Raw genomic sequence first — 25,297 nt, forward strand, 5'->3', positions numbered from 1 at the left:
ATTTTAAGAAAAATTATGAAAAAAAAATTAGAAGTTTTTATTAATTAGTGTAATAAAAAATTTATTATTGAAAAAAAATCATAAATTTTAAACTTAATAAAAATAAGTTAATTATATTATTTTGACTTTAAAAAAACCTTATTTTAAATAAATTAAGAGTAAATAATAAATATAATTGTTTTATAAATTTAAATTTTATTATTTTTTAATAAATATTTTTTTTATCAATTGCTAAAATTTTATAATAATTTTAACTCAACTAAACTTTTTGGAGAATTCTCTATATCTACTTATCAGATTGTGTCCAATGCAGTCAAACCAAAGAATCATAACGGTTAGTTTGTAGTAATTTCAAGATCTTACATCAGTTGCATAAAAAAAAAAAAAAAAGGAAAAAAAAAAACCCTTGATTAATCTAGTATTTATGTTTGATATATAGGATGGCTTGGAATCAAGACCAAAGCCAATTACTCTTCGAAGATTGCATAAAATCATACGTGAAATTCTTGGAAGCCGTGCCATGGAGCGAGGAGGAGGATAAGAAGACAGTTTTAAGCTTGATCTCTTTCTTGTGTGAGGAGGAATCGAAGGAACTTCTCGCTAGAGTTTCACCAGGTAAAAATGATTCTTGTGAAGAAATGTTGCACGGAATGATTTTAGCAGCGATTCATAACCATCCCAATATGGCGTTTGTTGAAGCGTTTGTCGCTAAGCTTCTGAGGGATTTTTCCTTGCGGTAGTCAGCGAGGAGGGTTTGGAAAGGGCATTCGAGACGAGTTTGAAGATTGTGAAGGAGTGTTTGGAGGGGTTTTCGAGCCCTGATTTTAGAGGGGATCATAAGGAGACGGAGGTAATACAGGGGTTGCATTTGCATACGGCAATGACTAATGGGAGGCATTTGTTGTGGTTGGTTGAGAGGATGATTGAGTTGAGGGTGGCAGATTCGGCAGTGAAGGAACGGAGTGAGCAGGCTGCATTTACAGCGGATTTGCTGAGAGCGTTTAGGGATGATGCTAGGAGGAATATTGTTCCGGAACTCCCTACTGTCCTGCTCCAGTATACTTGTAAGCCTGCCAATGCAGTTGCTGTTGGAACAATATTGGCTGCTATACAGGTATTGGTTTCTTGGAAGTTATTTGACTATATGAATATGCAGCTATTTATTGTACAATGTCTAATAAATTGGTAAAGATGATGTTGTGTTTTGTTGGTGGAATCTACTCGAGTTTGCTGGTACTTCTAATGGAGTGCTGGTGAGGGCTGCTTGTTAGGCATGCAAACGCGAATTATTTGTTAAGTTATGTGAACTAATAGCCATAGGAACAAGTTGATTTCAATTAAAAGTTATGATGGACAAATCAAGAAAATGAAGCAAGCATATTAGTTGTCTTGTCTAGGTGACAATGGAGTAGGGATTACCTATATGCTGTGTAAACGTATTGTTACTCAGTTCTTCTTTAGGCTCTGCGGTAAAAGTGATTCTGAAAGAAAGTTGATTATAAACCCCAAGAAATTTGGCTCTGTTCAATCAATTGCTGAGAGAAAGTTCATGTCTTCGGCTAATTAACATTTGACTCTTTGAAAATTTGTTTGGAATGCTAAGTACTTAAGTTAGGGTAATTGTTTCGTCCCAGGCCTTGATCACTTTTTTGGCCACCTGTTGATACATGTGATTTGCTTTTATAAAGTGAGGACCAGAAAATGTGGCCTGTCATCAGTCCTGTTTAAAAGAGCAAATGTATATGATGTGGTGTCTTTGGGTGATCTAACCATTTGACTGATATGCCTACTCAAGGTAGTTCATTAAATCAGTTGAGAATCACTCATTCTAGAATCCTGTACACAATGGTCACAACTGGGACCTTTAAAATTTTATCTGTCAAAAATCATTTAACTTAATGTACTTAAGATCTAGCAAGTGTACTAGAAAAATGAATTGTTTTGGTTCTCAGAGTTTAACAAATTCTTCTAAAGTCTAACTAAAACTTATCTTTTTAAAGCAAAAGTATGGTCTGAACATGTGTTGACTTCAGATTTGAATGATAAATTGCAGAGTACTCAAAGGTTGAGTTATTTGTTCTAATAAGGTTTGAGGGTAAAGCCTATAAAACATTCTGTAAAATTGCAGGTTAGAATGAAGCTTATCAAAGATTGGCTTCCTGTTCTGATTGTGTGCAAAGACAATGTATCACCCATGCTGCCCAGCCACAAAACACTGTATCTGGAATTGGAGGAGATATTCCTGAGAATTATCTCGACACTGCCAATGTCAGATGCACAAGTGTTGTTGCAGCAAGCCATGTGTCAGCTTCTCAAACAGAAATGTTAAAGATTGCCCCACTTAGTCATAGCTTTCAATACTTGGTTTCACAGGGTATTTGCATATGGACAAATGTTGGTGGGTGGATGCCTTGATCATGAAGGTTTAGTTTTCCCTGTTGACTTTTGTGCATATATCAAACTGATGCAGTGATGTGTAGAGTCAAACTGGCTATTTTGTACATAAAAGTACTGGATATTCTCCAAAGTTTCAACGTACGCGGCAGAATCAAAAACTGAATGCTTTTAATGCTGTTCCTTGAAGCTGTCCTGCACCTCTTGACCTCATCTTTAGTTTTAGTGAAAGCTTTTGTCTTTGACTCAATTATAACCGCATGTATCACTTTGCTCAAGAACAAAGTTTGAATTCATGTTGCTATTAGAATTTCCCTTTTTTTTTTTAAAGAAGAGAAAAGCATTTTCTTAAAAACTGTTTAGTCTATATTTCACGTGTGGAATTAAACCCTGAAGTCAAATGCTGGAAAATTCATTTTTATGAATATTTAATACATTAAAAACTTTTAAAATTAAATACGAATTAAATTCCAATGAAGATAAAATTATAATTTTTCTCGTAGTTGTAATAATTACGTTAATAGTAGAATCTATCTCATCTCAACAAGAAAACAATATTAAAAATAAGAATAATTGAGATTTATTGAAAAAAAATTTTAATACATCATAAACTATAGAAAATTACCAAAAATAAATAGGAAAGTTGTCATCCTATTCTTGAAACCAATCCGTACAACGCGAGAGCAGCAGCATGCGGTTACTTTGTCTTTGGTTGCATTCAAAAACCTTGAATTTCTTAAGCTTCATAAAACAGTGAAGGATAAGTAGATTTTCTGATCCTGCTTGATGGCTTAACCTAGCAACGCGATCGCATTTAAGGTTTTAACCACTTTCTACAAGCCACCCACCAAGCTGAAGAATCTAAAGGTGTGCTTGATATCATAAATCTTGTAATCAAATAAAGAAATCAATTGTTCTATGAAATATTTAAACTTAGGGGATAATAGCTGTTGGGTCAAAATCTTCATCAAAAACCCAAAATCATAAGTACCATAAAAAATGATCCAATTTATTCTTCCGAAATAATTAAACAATCCAAAATTTTAAATTATCATTAAAAAGTCTTTAGAATTAATATCATTTTTCTTATCCTTTGCAAAATCAATATCTTATTGCTTAAACAATTCAATTAACTGTTTAACATAACGATTTTTATTTATATCAAAATCTCTGAAATTAAACTCCCATATATAACAAAAAGGAATACCAAAATCTAACAAATTATCTCATGAATCAGCCAGGATTAAGCCAAGTTGAATAATTTTTAAGCAATCGACGTTCGATTTCATGAACTGGTAGTTGATAACAGGATTAGCCTCTTAAATGACTCATTTATAAGGCTTGAAAATCATATATGAAAATTCCGTATCCATGAAGAAAAAAGGGTACTCCATAATTGCACTCTGAATTATCACAAACTCACTTTCAAATTTTCTGCAAAACCTTGTTTAACAATCACATGTTTCTTGCCAGGCAACGCCATCTTTTTTTTTTTTTCTTTTCACGACTATAATGACTTTTGCCTTGGTAAAACTATTCAATCATATTTATGGATCGCGTAATCGTTCTTTTATTGTAACTAGGAAAGGGCTTTCTTGGCGTCGGCGTTGCAGCTAGTCGCGTGTACATAACTGGCAAATGTATTCTTGCGGCATCAACAGGAACTTGGCCAATGGCCAAAAGTTCGAAAAAGTTTCTAAATACATTCCATTTTTTTCCACTTTTCCTGTTTACATCCCTTTTTTTTTAAATTCTTTTATAAATAAAATTATTTAATTATACTTCTCACAATTATCCAGATAGGAATTTTTTATAAGTTATAAAATTTATCGAAAATTCATTTTTAAAAAGTTGAAAATTAAAGTTCTAAGAAAAATTACGAAAAAAAATTTATTAGAAAATTTATTAATTAGTTTAATAAAAAAATTATTATTGAAAAAAATCTTAAATTCAAGAAATTAATAAAAAAAAGTTAATTATATTATTTTGACTTTAAAAAATAAAATCTTTTTTTCAATAAATTAAGGTTAAAATAATAAATGTAATTTTTTTATAAATTTAAATATATTTTATTGGTATTGATTATTAAAATTTTATAATAATTTTAATTAAATTAAATTTTTTGGAGAATTCTCTCCTTCTACTTATCGTGATGAGTTTCTCCGATTAATATATTAAATTTTAATAAAATTATATAATATTTAATAATATTACTTACACATTTTCAAAAAATTTTAGCACTCAAATATTGATTAGACTCGGTAGATTCTTGATCATCTTTCGTCACATCAAAAGATTAAATATCTAATTAAGGTCTTATAAAATTTTATTTTTATTTAAAGTTAAAATAACAAAATTAACTTATTAATTTAAATTTTATTTTTTTTCAATAATATTTTTTATTACAGCAATTAAAAAATTTTTTAATAAAATCCTTTTTTTGTAATTTTCCTTAAAAATTTTATAACTTTTCTGCATAAATAAATTTTCAAAAAATTTTATATAACTTTTTAGAAATCTAGTTTTGATAAGTTATAAAACTTATCAAAATTTATTTTTCATAAATTATAAAATTTACTGGATATAAATATCTAAAAATTTGTTGAAAAGATAATTAAGTAATTTTATTTATAATTTTTTTTTAAAAGTAGGATATGAAAAGTAAAAAAAGGGTGTATTTGGAAAAGAAAACTTCATAAAGTTTTTTTAGGTAAAATTTATGAAGTTCCTTTTTAAAAATATTTTAATAAAAAATCTAAACCAATATATTAATAAAATAGTTAATGGTTCCAATTTTTTTGTCATGTATTTTGACTTTTGTAACTGAAAATCTACATTTTTTTTTCAATAGAAAAAAAAAAGGGAAAAAATTTTTGTTTTTAAATATTGTGTGTCTTGAGATACTATAACCAATTGAAGGTATGAATCCAATCTAACAATAAAAAGAGGTACTCTCATTTTTTTGTTTGTAGCCTTTCGGTGACATGGCCGAGCGGTAAGGTGAGGATTGTAAATCTCTTATTTCTCAGTTCAAATCCGGGTATTACCTAATCAACAAAAAATTGTAAAAATCAATAATATGTAAAAAAATATATAGTAAATATATTGTTTATAATTTAAATTTAATTAATATTTATTTAATGATAAAAATTATATCAATATTTTTATTAAAAATATTTATATCAATTTGTTAAATTTTTTTTAAAAATTTTTACATTTGATCTATATAAGATACATTTTAATCTATCAATTTTAATTTTTTATTTCAATTTGTATTTAATTATTTTTAGCTAAAAACTTCGTGAACTTCATCTAAAAATTTTCATTTAAATTTTTTCCGTATTTAGAAGCCCTCAAATTTAAACCCGATGTTAACAATAAACTAGTAATTTCAAGGACAATCCTGCAACTTGCAATGATATTGGGTCATAATTATATCTTCTTTCTTCACCAAAAACTTTGTTGTCGTCGAATCCTTAAAAGAAAACCAAACTAAAGATAGAAATAGCTTCATAAAAACAAAAGAGAAGACAACTGACAAGCTAACTACATGAAGAGGCTAAAATGTGGCTGAATTCTCATTCATGTGAAATCAAATGTAGGAAAGCTTCCTAATTTGAGCTAGTATACATAGTATAGAACAAGATTATCTACTTATTTAAAATTAAAGGCAATAAAATGCTGAAATTCATGCCTTATCTCAGTTAATCACAAATTATGAGCTGCTAATCCACACAAAGGAAATATGTTAGAAACACCAATAAGTTAGCCCATGGTAAAATATGGAGGACTTGTTTAGCAAAAGGATAAGCAAGAAGGAAAATGTTGATTGTAGTAGTCGCCTTCTAATGTTACGGGTAGTGCCTTGGTAGGTACAAACCAGCAAACCAACTCCTATCCCAATTTCAACACGGATGCAGAGGCCAATTCCGATACCCACACTCACACCAGCATTGAACAAAGTGAGCTCCCCATCTTCACCATCAAAATAGTCCATCGCTGAATGCACATAGCTGTACTCTTCACTTTCTGATTTATAATTCAAGTAATCTGGTATCTGCAAAAGTGAAAAAGAAATGAAAAGTAGAATGGTAATTCAAGCATACATTGTTTATGTATTGTATTCCCATAGTTTTCAAAATAATTAACCAAATTTAAATATATGGATACATCAATATGGTCTGCACTTGGCAAAGTCACTAGCTAAAAAACCACCTTTATTATTTGATCTAAGACCCAAAAGCTTGTAAGAAACCTTATTACTTTTTTTTTAAGTTAGAAATTTCATCTAGCAAAAGCATGAAACAGACTTGTTTTAGAGAAAATACAATGTGAAGTGCCTTCATGAGGAGAAAAGTGGGGAGGGAAAAACAACTCCGATGGAGACGTATTTTTTTAGTTGGATTTGACCATCATACTAGCATCGAGGCAATAAACTGGTATTTTAATGCAAAAAGCTCAATCAAGGAACTACATTCTAAGTAACGGTATTAAGTTTCTAACAATTAACAGATCTTTTTGCCAAATTATTACTACTCAGGATGTTTGAGGTTCAGAAGGATACCTCGAAGAAACAAGACAGTACATCAGGACAATTTATACCGAAACCATAGTAAACTGTAAACTGCGTAACAGTTTTTCAAGGAGATTGACCTCGACATGATATTCAAGTCTTTCTCTACTCTTTCAAAGGCAAGTATCAGGCAAAATATACCTATCTAATAAAACAAAATGTTCTGGTATGCATATGACTTTCACAAAGGATTACTGCAAACGTCAGATGTACAAGTGTAGTTGCAGCAAGCAATGTCTCAGCGTCTTAACCAGAAATGTTGAAGATTGCCCCCACTTAGTCACAGCTTTCAATACTTGGTTCGCAAGGGTATTTGCATATGGACATATGGCGTCGGTGGGTGGATGCTTTGATTATGGAGGTTTAGTTTACTCTGTTGACTTTTGTGCATATACTAAACTGACGCAGTGATGTGTAGAGTCAAACCGGCTATTTTGTATATAAAACTGGATATTCCCCAATGTTCCAATGTGCGCAACAGAATCAAAAACTGAATGCTCTTAATGCAGTCACTTGAAGCTGTCCTGTACCTCAACAATTATAATTTTTTCTTGTAGTTGTAATAATTATAATTTTTCTTGTAGTTGTAATAATTATATTAATACTAGAATCCAACTCAACAAGCAAGCAAGCAAGCAATCTTGAACATAATAATTGAGATTTACTGGGAAAAAAATTTTAATACAGCATCATAAGCTATAGAAAATCACTAGAAGTAAATAGGAAAATTGTCATCCTATTGTTGAAACTAGTCCGTACAATGCGAGAGCAGGCAGCATTTGATTACTCTGTCTTTGGCTGCATTCAAAAACTTTGGATTTCTTAAGCATCATAAAACACTCAAGGGTGAGAAGACTGTCTGACCCTGCTTGATGGCTCAAACCAGCCATACCATCCACATTTAAGGTTTTAGCCATTTTCTTCGGACCACCCTCCAGGCCGAAAAATCTGAAGGTGTGCTTGATGTCAAAAATCTTATAACCAAAGAGAGAAACCAATTGTTTCATGAAAGATTTAAACTCAGGTGGTAGCGGTTGTTGAATCAAAATCTTTATCAAAAACCCAAAATCATAAGCGCCATGAAAGGTAATTCAGTTCAACCTTTTAAAATAATTTAATAATCTAGAATTTCAAATCATCATTGAAAAGTCATTAGAATCAATATCCTTCTTTTTATTTTTCTCAAAATCAATATCTTGATGTTTAAGTAACTCAATGGATTCCTTAACATAAAGATCTTTTTTCATATCAAAATCTTTAAAATTAAACTCCCATATATAACAGAAAGGAGTACCAAAATCTGGCAGATTACTTTCATAATCAGCGAGGGTTAAGCGAAGTTGAATAATCTTTAAACCATCGACATTTGATTTCATATACTGGTAGTTGATAACAGGATTGATCTCTTGGATGACTCGTTTATAAGGCTTGAAAATCGTACCTGGAAATTCGGTATCCATGGAGACAAAAGGGTAGTCCAAAATTGCACTCTGGATTATCGCAAACTCACTTTTCAAATCTTCTGCAAAAACTTGTCTAAAATCACAGGTTTCTTGCCAGGCAATGCCATTTTTTTTTTGTTCGATTATAATGACTTTTTCTTCGTTAAACTATTCAGCCATATTTATAAATCCCGTAATCATACTTCTATTGTAACTAGGAAAGGGCTTCCTCCGCGTCGATGTTGTAGGAAGTTGCGTGTACATATCTGGCAAATGTATTCTAGCGGCATTAACACGAACTTGGCTCATGGCCAAAAGTTTGAGGAAGCTTCTAAATAAATTCCACTTTTTCTCTTTACATTTTTTTTTATTTCTTATAATTAAAATTATTTAATTATCTTTCTCACAAGTTATCCGAATGAATTTTGATAAAATATAAAATTTACTAAAAATTTATTTCAGAAAATTTGAAAATTAAAATTTAAGAAAAATTATGAAAAAAATGTATTAGAAATTGTTATTAATTGGTGCAATAAAAAAGTTATTATTGAAAAAATCATAAATTTTAAAATTAATAAAAAAGTTAACTATATTATTTTCACTTTAAAAAATCTTATGTTAAATAATTAAGGATAAATTAGTAAATGTAAGTTTTTTATAAATTTGAAATTTATTATCTTTTAATAAAATTTTTTTTTAGTATCAATTATTAAAATTTTATAATAGTTTTAATTAAATTGAATTTTTTGATACATTTGCTTATCATAATAGGTTTTTCTAGTTAACATATAGGAATTTTGATAAAATTATATAGTATTTAGTAGTATTACTAATATAACTTTAAAGAATATCATCTCTCAAATGTTGATTAGATTTTATAATTTCTTTATCATCTTTCGTAATATCAAGAGATGAAATGTTTAATTAATATCTCATAAAATTTTATTATTGTTTTTAGGTTAAAATAATAAAATTAACTTATTTCTTATTAATTTTAAAATTTATTATTTTTTACACAATAATTTTTTATTACAACAATTAATAAAAAGTTTATAAGTTTAAAATGTTTAATTAATATCTCATAAAATTTTATTTTTCTTTAAGGTTAAAATAATAAAATTAACTTCTTTTTTATTAATTTTAAAATTTATTATTTTTTACATAATCTTTACTAAAATTCCATTTTTGTAAATTTCCTTAAAAAGTTTATAAGTTTTCTCCATGGAAATGAATTTTCGAAAAGTTTATTAAATATAGATATTCGAAAACTTCTTAAAAGGATAATTAAGTGATTTTATTTATAAAAAATTAATAAAAGGCAAAAAGTGGGATGTATTTAGAAGCTCTCAAGTTTAAACCCTACATTAACAATAAACTAGTAATTTCAAGGACCTGCAACTTGCAAAGATATTGGATCATAATCTGTATCTTCTCTTTTCACCAAAATCTTTATTGTTGCCGACATTCTCAAAGCAACGTTTGATATTTTTTATAAAATTATCATGATAATATAATTATCAAAATAATTTTATTACAAGAATAATCTTAACACTCAATGATTTAAAATTATTTTTTTTGATTAACAATTATTAATTTTTAAAAATTAAAGATTATTGGATTTGATATTATTAAAAATCAAATATTATTTTGTTTTAAAGTATGAAAATAATCGTGAATATTATAATAGTTATATAAATTAATAATTTTAAGATTGTTTCAAGATAAAAATTTGTAAAATATTAATAATGTTTATTTATTTTATAATAAAATATAATTAAATTAATAAATATATTTATTGATAAGTAAATTGATTTTTATAATGTGAATTATATTTAAAAATATATATGAATTAGAAAATAAAACCAATCAATTAAATCCATAATAAAAGAAAAAAAATTATATTACATGTAAAATATTAAAGAAAATTAAAAAATTACACAAATTATTTTTGAATTTATTATAATAAATATTGGTTTGAAAATACAAAAACTTACAATATAAGATAATTACAATTATAAGATGTAATAAGTTTTTACTTCACTTGAATAAAATTAACTATTATTAATTTTACATATTACATCATCTCAATGATAAAAAATTTTTACTTTTTTGTATGAAAATTTGATCACCTTTCAAGACAGTGATCTAATCACTTTAAGTGATTCAAGATCAGTACTATGTATGATCAATAAGTGTTTACCAAATATAATAATCTAATCACTATGATTTTTAGAGTAATCAGCCCCTACCAAACTCACAAGCTAACTATATGAAGAGGCTAAAATGTGACTGAATTCTCTTTCTTATGAAATCAAATGTAGGAAAGCTTCCTAATTCGAGCTAGCATACATAGTATAGAACAAGATTATCTACTTATTTAAAATTAATGGCAAGAAATGCTCAAATTCATGCCTTGTCTCAGTTAATCGAAAATTATGAGCTCCTACACAAAGGAAATATCTTAGAAACACCAATTAAGTTAGCCCATGGTAAAATATGGAGGACTTATTTAGCAAAAGGATGAGCAAGGGGAAAGTGTTGATTATAGTATTCGCCTTCTAAAGTTACGGGTAGTGCCTTGGTAGGTATGAACCAGCAAACCAACTCCTATCCCAATTCCAACACAGATCCCACACTCACACCAGCATTGAACCAAGTGAGCTCCCCATCTTCACCATCAAAATAGTACATCCCTGAATGCACATAACTGTACTCTTCTTCACTTTCTGATTTACGATTCAAGTAATCTGGTACTGCAAAATTGAGAAAGAAATGAAAAGCAGAACGATAATTCAAACAGACATGGTTTATGTATTGTATTCCCATAGTTTTCAAAATAATTAACCAAATTCAAATATATGGATACATCAATATGGTTGGCACTTGGCAAAGTCACTAGCTAAAAAACCCTTTATTATTTGATCTATGACCCAAAAGCTTCTTAGAAACGTTATTACATTTTTTTTTTAAGGTAAAGATTTCATCTTGCAAAAACATGCAGCAGTTCGACCTGTTTTAGAGAAAAGACATTGTGAAGTACCTTCTTGAGGAGAACAGTGGAGAGGGAAGAACAACAACTCCAATAGAGTTTTGTGGTTGGATTTGACCATCATACTAGCATCGATGCAATAAACTGGTATGTTAATGCAAAAAGCTCAAGCTAAGGAAACTACATTCTAAGTTATGGTATTAGGTTTCTAACAATTAACAGATCTTTTTGCCAAATTATTACTACTCAGGATGTTTGAGGTTCAGAAGGATACCTCGAAGAAACAAGACAATACACCAGGATGATTTACACCCAAAGTCCCAAACCATAGTAAACTGTAAACCGCATAACAGTTTTTCAATGAGATTGAACTCAACATGATATTCAACTCTTTCTCTAATCTTTCCAAGGCAAGTATCAGGTAAAATATTCCTATTTAAAAAAAAAAAGGTTCAGGTATGCATATGACTTTCACATAGGATTACTGATACGAATCAAAACATATATTAGTACTTACAACATAGGAAATGAGATAAATGCATGCAGCTCTACCAATATTCTAATAGGTCATGTTAACAATGCCCTACGTACCATAGACTGAGTATTACCTTTTGATGTAAAAGTATGTACCTATCAAAATATTCTGCTTATTTAAGACAAGATTGATTATTAGTTAGGAGTTTTATCAGACAATGAACAATTTAGGGTATAATCAGTAGTATTTGATAAATGGATAAGGATAACCATACCAGTTAAGTAGGGAAGGGGAAACCAGCCATATTTCTTATGAAGATTCAAATGTTAACAAATACCTGCAAGGGAGTAACTTCTTTCTGGCCTTCAGTTGCCTCATACTCTGGTATTGAATCCAGCATCCCCTTCTTCATTTGTTTCTTCCGTAAGCTAGGCTGCAAAGTTCTAGTTAATATAATTGGACTGCCCAAGAAAGACCCTGCAACATAGACCTCAACTGTGGGTGAAGCTGAATCTGGACTGAAAAATTGCTTGGCCTTCAGAAAGCTAGTGCCTGAACTTATAACTGATTCGCAATTCATGGTCCACTTCTGGCCACTTCCTCTTGACTTTTCAGTGTAACCATTACTGTCACACAACTCTAAAACCCCGGATAGCAGAAAGGTATCCTTATAAAAGACCTCGAACTTCACACTTCCTGTCAGCTTTATGCTCTCCGTGCTTACAAAAGTGGTTTCTTCAGATTTTTTATCTAGTCGATCCCTTCTAAGAATGGTGGATGCACCATCAGAATAGATGCCAGTCCTAACACCATTTACTTCAAGAAGTGTATCAGGATTCAATGGGACATGGTTTAAATTGAGGTATTTGGGGGTTGAATCATCAGTCTCACACTTGCTTATTCTGACATAGAAAACTCTTAGAACAAGCCAAGATAATGATCCCTTGGAGAATGGCTGGTAAGGAGAGTGCCTCATGACCGTGTGGCCATTACTAGTTGTCCATTTCCATTAGATGATTCATAAACTCTCTCCATAACTCCAGAGAACCTAGTATTCCTTGGTGAATCCCTTCCACCTTGTTTGAGTTGATGACTTGTTATAGTCCATACAAGAATCATTCGATCATAAAAAAACAGCAGGAATGTGAAGGAGGTGAAACCAAAGGAATTTCATGCAATTTGTTCCAGACAATGAAAAGAGAGAGGGGTGGAGGTTAAATTTCCACTGAAGACTACTCAACTCTAAACCAGAAAATAAGAAGTTGAAAGAGGAAATAAGGAAAAATACCAAAACTATAACAAGGCAACTGAAGCTGAACTAAAGAAACAAAACCCCTCAAAAGGAAATAGAGCAGGGAGAGATGAAACTGAAGTAAAGAAATCAAACCCTCAGGACAGAGATCAAACAGAAGAGAGAACCTATTGATGAAATTCTGTTTATTTTCTGCAGCAATTGAACTGAGAAACAAAAAGCAATTCAAGCAGTGGCAGAGCCAATGAGGGCAACTACTACCAAACCAAAAGTAGAAGCAAAAAGTTAAGGAAGAAATAAGAAGATGGGTATACAGGAGAAAAATCCAAAGTTCCGAAGTGTTGAAGCCCAAAAAATATTGGTGGTAAAAGCAAAACGAAAACACAACAAACACAACCTTAAATTCCAATCCAAAATTTACACAGAATAAAAGGAAATCTAGAATCAAATTTAACCAGTGACTAAGATAATGAACATCAGAGTGGCATCAATGAAATCAGCTAAGCAATAGAAAAAAGAATCTATATTTGTCCTTTCATCCGTCTAGATTAGAGTTCAATGAAGATTAATTAAAACAAACAAATTGTCTTGCCAAACTCTTAAACGAATGATCATAGCAGAGAAAAAAACAAAAGCAACAACATCAATTCCCACAGATTTCAACTAACTTGCCGGTGATAGACAATTTTTCAGGCACGTCACCTAAACAGACAAAATAAGACCCTTCTGTATATCCCTCTCTCTTAATTGTATACAAAATTAATGCATCGATCAGGCATGTGTATGATCACCAGGAAAACATCAAAACAAACAAAGCCACAACCTTTTTTGAATCAAAACATTAACACAGAGAAAGACTTACCTCGAATAACTGACATCCTCAATCTTCCTTTGTGGCGTACGCTATCCAAAAGGAATTACTTCGAGTGGTCTTTCCCAATTTCCTTCTCCTCAAATAGAACAAAGCACAGCTCTTGATATTCTAAAGAGGCCAATCCTCACCAGGCAAAAATCACATTCTAAATAATTTTGTAGTAGTAAAATGCAAAACGAAGACCAACCCAAGTCCTTAAATTTTCTAAACAAAATTAATCAAATTACAATCAATGAAAACAAAGAACAACCCAAGGGCTGAAATTCAGTAAACAGCGCTGGTTCTTGTTGTTTTCTTTTCTTCTCCTTTTCCAATGTATGATAGGATTATAAGTGGGATCAAAGTGGACGATGCATTCTACAGATCTATCCTTAAAACAGAGAAATGATGGTTCACTAGCCACTTGTGTTGAAAAGGGTATCCAAGGCCAAGGCTTTTTCTCCCACTGGAAGGAAGTTTTGCCTAGAGTGAGATATTAGTAGGCCTAAGTATGCAACTACTTTATTAATGATATTGTTGTTTCTGTTCACAGCTTTGTTGAAGATATTTTCTTTTAGCTCGCTTTTTCCTCTTGAATTTTTTAATCTTTATTTGCTTTTGATAAGCATATAAATATTTGTTAGTTTAGGGAACAAGTGTGATTGAGATTGAATTGTTTTTCTTTTCTCGACTCCCCATTTTCTTTCTTTATCTTTGACGTGTTCGGGACTTAAATACCAAGGACGGCTTTTCTTGTATCTGATACAACGAGTCCCCTGGATGTATTTCCCTGGATTTTTGTCATTGTTACAAAATGTAGAGCAACAATTTGGTTCTTCCTTTCCTTCAAGGGAAATTTTCCGCCTGTAGAAAGTTGAAACTTGAAACAAACAACATGATAATCACTTTTCTCTTGCTAGTGATATAAAAACGTACCGAATATTGATTCATTTTAAGCCTTTTCATTTGTTATATATACAGAAAATGGATGCCATCCACAGTTTTTATGCCTAGTTTCTTGTTTCATAGATTATCATTGATTCGGATCCGGGGTTATGGGGAGGGTCAAAAGGCAAGAAAATAGCTAGGTCTTTATCATCATTTTCTAGTATAGGACAGATATATAAATCTTGATTCCTAACATTTCCACGTGAAAATCACATGGACCAACACAGTTTCAGAGACACTCATTTGATTTCTCGAAAACACAAGGGCGAGCTCCATTTCTCTATACGCATTCCACTAAACAGAGCTACTAGATTTTGGTTATTCCACACTGAAATTAAGGGTGACAAATCGGATTTAAAGAATTTACAGTCAAAACAGAGGCACTAGTCTAAAGCAGTTGCTTCAATATTTGTTTTTTGTTTCGGATAAATCAGTTGCTTCAATATTTTATTGTCCTCGCAAGCCACACCTTTTAGCTGTCAGCTTTGGCCTCCTTATTATAAAGGTTAGCCTTTATCTCTATCAAATTCGCATATAATTTAGCTGGCTAGTCTTTTTCTTTCTGGATATATAATACTAATCTGTTACGTTAGTTTAGGGTCTGCAGCCAAACTTTGGAATCCCCAAACCCATAAAGTCAACGCTTTGGCCCAACAAAAGAAAAGAATAAGTCAACCCCAGTCCCACACCAATCATTTTCCCATAGCAGTTAGCGTAGTTGATTCTCGAGCTCTTTTAGAGGTAGTCATCAGGATTCAGTTTGAGTGAAAATTGATATAAAAGCATTTCCTATCATAAAGCAATGAACACCATTTGTTCATTTAATATGATCATTGGAAATCAATAACTCCACCAACATAGAATTTTAAGGGGTAATTAAAACAAGCATAAAAACTGACGCAATAACCCAAAAGCCAACAGACATACTGGTTTTCCCTTCATGGAAAACGCCACTACGAACACGAGTAAAAGCGGCTGACAACCCCAGTTCTCAGAGAACTGTGACACAAAATAGAAGGAAAAAAGGCACAAGCAACGGTATGCAGTACTTTTGCAGGTCTGCGTGAAGCCTCCAAATTTCCCAAAGCCAAAGAACAATTTTAGATGTGATGTGCAGGCTTGGAAACAAGAGCAAAGAGAAGGAAAAGGGATCAAGGTTTGGAATGACTGAAGCCATTACTCTGTCACCGAGGAACTGCAAAGTCTAGGGCATGACAATAAAGAAATATAGAAGATAATCAGTAGAAGGAAAAGTTCGATCAAAGGAATTATGAAAATTTTCCTGATTAGAACAAAAAGTATGAAACAAGTTGAGGGAGAAAAGCATGTTAGAAAAGAAGGTGGCATATAAGGAGATGAAGTTGACAGCAAGGATACATCACATAACATTCTAAGTTGGACACAAGACAGGTCTAAGAACATAACTTTGTAAATGATTCGAGACCGATGAGCATCACTATATATAAGGATTTTGCTCGGGACAGTGATTCCTCAAAAGCATAAAAAAGGCCTAAATCAGATCCATCACACAGGAACAACAAAAAAACCACATCATGTTAAAAAGGTTTGAATTCCCAAGCAACAGTAAGTGACCCATCATTCAAACCCTCAAAAAGAAGCTTGAAACAAATTGAAAAGGAAAAACCCAACAGAGCCAAAAAAAAAAAAAAAAAGAAAGCCAGCTAATCATTTGCTAGGACATTTTGATTTTGGAGCTAAAAAAGATTCACTTGTCCAGAAATCATACACAGCTAAGTTCAACTCTTGTAAATAAGTGAAAAGACAAATAACAAATCAGCAGGCACTGCAGAATTTCAGAATACAAAAACAAAAACTTGAACAATTTGCTTTCCTTTGACATAGATTTGTAAAAAAAGATCCTATGCTTTTATTGTCTCACAAAGGATCCACCTTTGTCACAATGGTGTTGCAAGTCCTATTTCATATAGTAGAAAAAGCAAGTTAGAACATGTATGTTTTACATAAAACAAGAGGCAACTACAAGCTCAGAAGGTGAATAGGATTACTACTAATTAGTATATTTCCATGTATAATTCCTCATAACAGTTAAAACTAAAGAGCAACACAAATCATTTCTATCCAAAATTTCCACTTCAGATTCTCGAAAAACGTCCAAAGGGCACTTAGGGAAGTAAAACTGACAATTAAAGCTTAAGAAAAAGAAAGCAATTCGCCAAGCATTGTTATTGTCGTCGCTTTTTCCACATTCTTTTTCCAACCAAGTGGTCAAAATGGAGCTTTAATTTTTTGCATTCTTAAAACAGATAAAATTGAAACAAAAAAAAAAAAAAAAACCAACAAAATAAAAAGGAAAAAGAAAAGACCTTGAGAGAGCCAGCTCCAACAGGAGGAATCGACGGCGATGCTTGATTGTAGCCGAGCGGATGCAATGGCACTATGAAGTGGTATCATCGACTCTACTCCTCCCAACACCGAAACAATCCTTTAAAATAAAATAAATTTTAAGAATTTGACACTAAATTTAGATGTAAAAACCAAAAAGAAAGTACCTTGAAGCGCAAGGGAGAGCTCTTGTTGATGGAGAAGAGAAAGGAGACGATATGGGTTTTGGGGTCAGGCTCTTTAAATTTAGGGTTTTGGATCGAGAAGCGAGGGACCTAGAACCCACCATTATTGCTGATCTGCAAAACGACGCCATTTCTTCTCTCTGGTTTTGAAGGTGAAGCCGTAGGTTGAGGAAATAGGAGGCTGGGCTGGCTCGCTCCTTAAACCCTAAATTTTGGATCAGAGATTTAAGATCTTGGACTACAAAATGGTGTCGTTTCAAACATAACTAAAACGACACCGTCAAGTTAAAGTGTTCTGATCGGGCTGGGTCAGTTGGGCAATTCCCTTCCTGTAGCCCACATTCAGAAAGTCCTCATGCCTCAACTAGTGTATTAGGCTGGCATTTGCATGATCCAAAACGGCGTCGTTTTTCTCTTAAACGAACCGCTCGGTCATCATCAACAAAAATGATCTGACAATCCCCAATTAATCGGGAGGCTTTACAGCTCCGATCGCCGAAGTTCTAATCGTCTTCATCCGGCAGATTACTACCACCAACGAACAAAATCAATGGCTGCGATCTTCGCTCGTAACTCTCTCAATGCTCTCCGATCTCGACACCTCGTAAGAACTTAATTCGCTCATCCTCCTCCAAACGGACCAAACCTAAACATTTTTTTGTGGACATTTTCTTTACAAGCGTGCATTAGTTTCATTAAATTTCATGAAATTGGCAATAAAACTTTCAGTAGAACCTGTTGATAGACGGTCAAAATTCAAATGTTAATTTCTGGCATTTGCTAATGTAATTTGGAAATGTACCATAGAAAAGGGCAAATCTTTATAGCTAGATTTAAGGTAAATACTTTAATAATATTGTTTATAAACAAAAGGGTTTTTAGTTCAATTTTCTTTTGTTAGGATTTGTTATTTTTTCCATGGTTGAGTTGCTTTTTTTATTTTATTTTATTTTGTTTATGTATGGATAGGCTGTCTCAGGGCAAGTGTTGCAGGGTTCACAGCACTACGGGTTGCGACTCAGTGCACACTTATATAGCACCAAGAAAGGTAGCGTTTATTTCTCTGTCTTCTCATATTTATCTAAATCTCAAAATTTACATGTTTAGAAGTCATAGTTTGAGTTTTGAAAAGAGTGTGGAAAGGGCTATCTGGATTCATTAGTATACTAGATATCCTTCTAGAAAAGGCATGTAACAGACTTTAATCGTGTAACTATGGATCCCCTTGTTTGATTGGACTTCTTTTTTTGCAAGGCTGCAAATTTTTAGTTGATACTATGTATCTCTGGTTCATGGATGTTTCATGTGTATAACTGTAGATGATGAAGAAAGAGAGCAGCTTGCAAAGGAGATTTCAAAAGACTGGAGCTCTGGTAATGTAGTGCGTTAAAATATTTCTGTTTCCCTTACTTGTTACATCACTTTTCTTTTAGGCAATGATTGATTTCTTGTATTCTGCTCAATTGCAGTTTTTGAGCGAAGCATAAACACATTGTTTCTAACTGAAATGGTTCGGGGTCTCATGCTGACGCTTAAGTACTTTTTTGACAGAAAAGTTACTGTAAGTGTCTTCCTGATCCTTTTCTTTGAGCTTAGATTGGAGCAGATATATGATACAAACTTGTCTTTCCTTATGCAGATTAACTATCCATTTGAGAAGGGTCCATTGAGCCCTCGTTTTCGAGGGGAGCATGCTCTCCGCCGATAACCAACCGGAGAGGAACGTTGCATTGCTTGTAAACTTTGTGAAGCTGTAAGTTGAAGCTTCATCTTAAAAATGACCCCATTATCTAAATTACGTTTCTATTGGGTGGGAATGATATCAGCATGCAGTGATTCAATATTGGACAACAATTATCCACCTGGGTAGAAACTATCCCCTGCCCTCTGATATGAACACCTTAGTGGAAATGCAAGTGCCTGGGGGCGCTGCCTTTGAGTCTGTATGATGTTGTTTTAGGTTGGCATACCTGACACCTGAATGGATATCATGGTCAGTTCATTGATTCTTCTTTTAATATGCATCTAACTTGGTTTACAATATTTGTGGTGTATATTGTCTCTATTACACCCTGTGGTTATAGAAAGGGAGTTTAGTGTCTGTCATTGCTAGTCTTCAGAGCCCGCAATCTGTGAAAAGTTGGACCCAGTCAAACTAAGCTCCTTTCATCTTTATTAAATATGGATTTACTATCGTGATATAGTTCTCATGAAGTATTGGTGGCTTATCTGATATGCCCAGCACAGGCAATCACAATAGAGGCTGAGGAACGAGAGGATGGAAGTCGTCGGACAACAAGGTTGATTCTCTCTATCTTCTTGTTTTTCTTCTGTTATTGTTATCATCTTTGTCTTACACGAATTCAACTTTGCAGGTATGACATTGACATGACAAAGTGTATCTACTGTGGACTTTCCCAAGAGGCATGTCCTGTTGATGCAATTGTTGAAGGACCCAACTTTGAATTTGCCACCGAGACTCATGAGGTTCATCTTTCTTTCAATTAAATTATAAATGGCTACCTTCGCTTGCTAGTTAAAGTGAATTAGATATCAGCATTGTTATTGCAGGAGCTGCTGTATGACAAAGAGAAGCTGCTTGAGAATGGTGACCGATGGGAAACTGAGATTGCGGAGAATCTCAGATCTGAAAGCCTTTATCGCTGATATTGCCCCTCCATTTCCTTCTTGCTTGGAACAGCAACTGCTGCTTTCTTTGTTTCTTAAAAGGAAAATAAAAATAGATGCATGGTCTTGCATATACTAGCATGCATTTTGGGCATTATGTCTTTGTCAATGTATCCTGATGAATTATTTTGTTTTTGCTAAATTTGAAGGCAATGGTGGATAAAAGATTCCTCTGTTCAGTGAACACTTTTTCAATTTGTAAAACTTTGCCCAAATGAGAAGCAGCAAGATTTTTGTGATTTTTTTTTAATTATATCAATTAAAACCCAAATTGGGGGTTAAAAATTAAAATGCATGTAAAAATATGTTCAGGGAACAGATAAATATTTTTAAAATTTAAAAGCATGGGTTGAAATTCTAGTTTTCATAAATAATAGGCTTATCGATGCAATTGTAAAACAGCCCCGTTAGAAACCCAATTGCAAAGAGAGAGAGCCCAAAGTGGAGGACCCCGGCCACAAGCCACTGCTATTGGCGTTGGACAAGAGGTAATTTTGCCCGAAAAATGTTTGATCGTCGACGCAACGCAATCCAATTCACTCAGCTTGAGGGGTGGGGCCTTTTAGATTTGAACAGGAAGTTCAAATCGCACTGAGGAAAGTTGAAACACAGCAGCAATGGCGGAGGAACCAATACTAGGTTACTTGGCGACCCACGAAGAGATCCCTGATTCAGGACAGTTCGCATCCCAACATGGTCTCCAGCACAACGACGTCGTTAATGTCATCAAGAGTCTCCACGGTTTCCGTTACATCGATGCTCAGGACATTTGAAGGGAGAGTTGGGTACTCATGGACGAGGGTCAAAAGTGTGCTGCTGAAGGATCCCCCGAAGCTCAAGTCTTCTTAGCTATTCCTCCTGAAGGTTCCATTTCTAAAGGTGAACTACAGGCCAGTATTCTCCTTTTTTAATCCCTAAAATTTTTATTGGGATCTGTGTTTAAAATTTTTTTCTTTAATATATTTTGTGCTTTGGTACAGAAAAAGCTAGACCCTTCAGTTTCAAAATTGGCTGCTCACAAGCTGGTAAAAACAAATGGGTCGACATGGGAAAGCAAGTTTCAAGAAAGGTAATAATATTTACGGTTAATGTTTATGAATGCTCATATTTTACGTGATTATGTCATTTATCCCTCCAGTTTTTGGTTTGGTATAGGTTCAACATGTGGAAGACAAGGTCAAGGATTTGCTTATTAGAATACAAAATGGAGAGGTATTTCACCATTATTAATGAGTTGCCTGTCTTTGGTTTTGCATTGGGTCAGTCTATCAAAAGTTTTCTAATTGAATTGAGGCGTATGGTTTTAATTTTGCTTCTTCGTTTCAATTTACTGATTGACGTTGATTTTTACTCCAGGCAATTGGCAAAGGTGATATTAACTCACTTAAAGCAAGGAAGCTTATTGTTGCACAGTGATCATTGAGTCCCTTGCCTGAGCTTTTATCAATTTTCTTTCAGTATATGTATATTTTTATTCATATTGCTGATACTTTGTCAATTACATCTTGTTTTAGGACATGGAAGGGCTACACGGTGAGAAAAGGGCCTAACTATGCCCCTAAAAGAAAGAAAGTTGCTACCAATTTGACGTGAGAGAATCTACAGAGGTATGCCATAGATTTGATAAATATGCCTTTGAAGTTAGAATTGTGGTAATGAAGTTGAAATGACTTATTTTTGTCTTCTTAGTTAACCATTGTGCTTTGTTCCAGAGGGATTTTATTAGACTGATATCTATACATGGTTACTGTCTTTTTAGGGGTGACTGGAAGGAATTAGAGTTCAAAGAGTATAACTTCAATGCTAAAGGACCACCTGCTGAAGCTGGCCATCTTCACCCATTGCTCAAAGCAAGGATAGGACCATATATTTATCAACTTCATTTAGCTTTCAACAAATGTGTAACCATTAAACATACAAATGAGGATATCAGCCTTTTAAATATACGTTTTAATTTATGAACATTGTAGTTTTAATATGCAACTAAATAATTGTTAAAGGTTGATAATTCCTTGCTGGCATAAAAATGAATAGAAGAAAAGTTGTCATGAGAGGGAATAATTTTTGTGAAGATATATAAATTGGGCCTTTCTTTTTGGTCTGAAAAAGACATTATGATCATTCTTCGTGGCACCTATATTTGAATGTGTGAAAACGATATATTATGCACAATATGATGCCAATAATTCTCTTAGGAAGTTGTTTCACCATGCCCTTTTGGTTGATTGATGCCTTGACTTTTGTTTGCTTAAGCATTTGATTGTTTATATGGAGCTAAAATTTTTGGGCCTCATTTTATATTCTGGTGAAACAACAATTGAAGAACATATTTCTTCAGATGGGGTTAGTTTTGAGCTTTGATATAAATCTTATACATATATTCAGATTGTACATGCTTGTTTTATACTTTATCTTACATGGTGACAGTGGTGCGGTATGAGAACCACAGATAAATATCAACTCATAGTCCATATACGACACCTTCTGCCTTACCTCGACTTTTATTATTTTTTTGTGATACTAAAAACATGTTACTTGGCATCACCACAAATTATGGCATGTTATTATAATGCTCTTTTCTTTAGTATCAAGTTCATTTACAGATTTTTCTCTCTGCAAGTTTGAGATGATTGTTTTTGCAGCATTTGTTAAAACTTTTATATATTTTTTCATTTTGTGCTGACTGCAGTTTTGAGGAGATGCCAACAAACAATTTCGTTGAAAGCAGGTAGTTGACATAGCCAGCTCTTTCTGTGATAGTTGATTGCAAGTGGAGCTTCTTTGAGAAAGCAACATATACTTGTTAGGAAAACTGAGAAAGGAACATATGCATGCCTCCAGTTTTCTTAATTCAAGGGTGCCTTCAAGCATTCTGAAGATAATGTTTTTAGAAAAGTGGTTGGAAGGAACCCGAAATCCTATGTTTACATTCTCATTAAATCTTTTCCTTCATATCTGACAAGAATAAATTTTTTTCTAAAGTTGCTAACCTATATTTGTTTTAACTTGTAGCTTTTGGAACTTTGATGCATTGTTCCATCCACAACAACACCCTGCACGTGATTCACATGATACATTCCTTCTGGAAGGTATGCTTCAATTGACTGAATGGCCAACACATGCCTTTTCTACTCTCCTTTTGATGCTTATTTGGAGCATTCATCTGCAGTTCCATCCACTACATGGGAACTGCCTGAAGATTATGTTGAGTTGGTGAAGCATGTTCATGAGTCTGGTGGTTATGGCTCCAGGGGGTATGACGTTTTTTTTTTTTTTATGTTTTTCTTGCTTCCATATTTCACAACCATGAAATTGATTTATTTATTCATTTTCCCAAAGATATATGTATGACTGGAAAAGAGAGGAAGCAAACAAAAATCTGCTGCGAACTCATACAACTGCTGTCTCTACTAGAATGCTTTATGCTCTAGCAAAGGTTTGATTGTCTTCATACACTTTATCTATCTCTCTGGTTAGATGTAATGTAACCACCTTCAATTGATTGTTTTCCTAAATTCTTTTTTTTTTTTTTTGGCCAAACGTTTTTCCTAAATTCAAAAGCCCTCGTTTTCTTAAGCTTTTCTCATAAACTTGTAGTTTGGATTTCTAAACTAGTGTATACTGCTTTAATGCTTATGCACTCATACATCCCTAGGAGCATCATACTGCCATTATAATTATGTGCACTGCACCATAATGCTGATTGCAAGTATAATCCATCAATGATCAGGATCTCTGTTATATGTTAAATTTGACTTTCCATCTGGAAAAAAGGATAGCTGTATTTAAATATTTTATGCTGTCTTAATAGTTAGTTGTCGTTGATGTTGGTTGCATCATTATTTTTTAGTATCTGTGAATCTTAATATACAGTAGCTTTATGATTTCATCTTCAGCAACCTTTTGCCCCCAAAAGATATTTCTCTATAGATTGTGTGTTCAGAAATGAATCTGTGGACCGAACTCATCTTGCAGAGTTCCATCACATTGAAGTTATTTATAAGCTGCATGCATCTGCACTGGTTTTGTCATCTTTAGTCAAGTCCAAGTTCTGATTATGTTAACTGGATCCAAGCTGTGGACCAAGCTCTATTGCACTATTTTTGTTATCTCAAATAGCTGATTAATGTTTTTATTTGGAATGCATTTAATGATTCGCTGACCATCTGGAAATTATCTCTTTGGATTTAGGTTTAGTACGTAAGCGGGGTCTTAGTCTTGGTGACTTAATTGGTGTTCTGAATGACTGCTTCTCATGACTAGGTAATGATCATCTATCATCATTCTACTGGAGATAGAGTTCCATAGCAGCCTTTTTTAATAAATTGGACAAATAGTTTAGTTTTTTATGGTTCAATATATTGAAGAGTGTAGTGTTTCTGGATAAGTTTTGTCATGTAAACAGTTGGTTTATCTGTCTGCTGTTATGCTACTGATCATCATGAAATTGATGCCACGGGAACTGCCTTAGGAATTTGTAGTGATGTTGGAAATGTGAGTAATGTAATTTATGTTAATTTTTTTATATGATCTCTTTCAGGAATGTCAAAGATGCGTTTCAAGCCTGCTTGCAACCCATATACTGAACCTAGCATGGAGATATTCAGGTGATAAGTCACATGCTTCTCTTAATTGGTTTGTTACTTGCTAGGTAAATATAAGATTTGATAGATCATTTTTGTTTTAATCAGTTATTATAAAGGCTTGAAGAAATGGATGGAAATTGGGAATTCTGGTATGTTCAGACCTGAAATGTTGCTTCCAGGGAACTTAACAAGCATGTTACTAATGGCATCATCTGGAACGCCTAGGTCCCGGAAAAATTGTACCTGAAAAGATGAAACCCAAATCAGTGTCAACATCTCACATTATACAGCATGACATCATAACCATTCAATATAAGAGATTTCTAGTTCATAATATATAAGCTGAAGCATTATCTTCATGACATATATCCTATCATCCAAATGTACATATTAGAGATGGAGAGGAAAAACAAAATAAGAAAAATTTGAAGTATAGGATCATAAATGGAAAATATAAATGAAACATGAAATACATTGTTAGCTAAATAAGATCACATTTAGGAAGAAAACTGAAGCACGTAACCAATTCAAGACAACAATGACTAACT

General features: G+C 32.8%; 1 protein-coding gene and 5 pseudogenes across 5 annotated transcripts; 3 read left to right on the forward strand and 3 right to left on the reverse strand.

The window, feature by feature from the left end:
- The first annotated feature begins 222 nt into the window (after positions 1-222).
- LOC111281673 (BTB/POZ domain-containing protein At3g50780-like) lies at positions 223-7,486 on the forward strand (annotated as a pseudogene).
- On the reverse strand, positions 5,946-13,981 carry LOC149518926 (uncharacterized protein At1g01500-like; annotated as a pseudogene). Its single transcript, XR_016342358.1, has 2 exons — positions 12,211-13,981; positions 5,946-6,451 (listed from the first exon to the last, which is right to left on the reverse strand). The product of XR_016342358.1 is annotated as an uncharacterized protein At1g01500-like (transcript).
- Positions 7,605-8,537, reverse strand: LOC111282970 (putative CCR4-associated factor 1 homolog 11 pseudogene; annotated as a pseudogene).
- Positions 13,982-15,721: 1,740 nt separating the features above from the next.
- Positions 15,722-17,679, reverse strand: LOC111281840 (protein NONRESPONDING TO OXYLIPINS 2, mitochondrial-like). 2 transcript variants are annotated; one of them, XM_022869568.2, is made up of 3 exons: positions 17,458-17,679; positions 17,272-17,390; positions 15,722-16,130 (listed from the first exon to the last, which is right to left on the reverse strand). In XM_022869568.2, exons 1-3 carry the CDS (start codon positions 17,604-17,606, stop codon positions 16,111-16,113), a joined length of 288 nt encoding a protein of 95 aa, XP_022725303.1. In that variant the 5' UTR covers positions 17,607-17,679; the 3' UTR covers positions 15,722-16,110. The 2 variants fall into 2 exon arrangements, with proteins under 2 accessions (XP_022725303.1, XP_022725302.1); XM_022869567.2 differs by lacking the exon at positions 15,722-16,130 and adding an exon at positions 16,602-16,862 and having other exon boundaries at positions 17,458-17,678.
- A 166-nt stretch (positions 17,680-17,845) lies between these two features.
- On the forward strand, positions 17,846-20,402 carry LOC111282226 (NADH dehydrogenase [ubiquinone] iron-sulfur protein 8-B, mitochondrial-like; annotated as a pseudogene). The gene is made up of 8 exons (XR_016342355.1): positions 17,846-18,079; positions 18,445-18,523; positions 18,795-18,848; positions 18,945-19,036; positions 19,115-19,232; positions 19,691-19,775; positions 19,851-19,962; positions 20,047-20,402. The product of XR_016342355.1 is annotated as an NADH dehydrogenase [ubiquinone] iron-sulfur protein 8-B, mitochondrial-like (transcript).
- A 264-nt stretch (positions 20,403-20,666) lies between these two features.
- Positions 20,667-25,085, forward strand: LOC111281674 (phenylalanine--tRNA ligase alpha subunit, cytoplasmic-like; annotated as a pseudogene). Its single transcript, XR_016342356.1, has 14 exons — positions 20,667-21,042; positions 21,144-21,232; positions 21,319-21,375; positions 21,520-21,575; positions 21,678-21,770; positions 21,923-22,020; positions 22,476-22,506; positions 22,853-22,891; positions 23,176-23,252; positions 23,333-23,417; positions 23,503-23,599; positions 24,355-24,426; positions 24,704-24,770; positions 24,855-25,085. The product of XR_016342356.1 is annotated as a phenylalanine--tRNA ligase alpha subunit, cytoplasmic-like (transcript).
- Positions 25,086-25,297: the final 212 nt, after the last annotated feature.

The sequence above is a fragment of the Durio zibethinus genome, chromosome 5, assembly GCF_047325235.1.
Source record: "Durio zibethinus cultivar Kanyao isolate XHJ-2024 chromosome 5, ASM4732523v1, whole genome shotgun sequence".
Taxonomy (NCBI): Eukaryota; Viridiplantae; Streptophyta; class Magnoliopsida; order Malvales; family Malvaceae; genus Durio; species Durio zibethinus.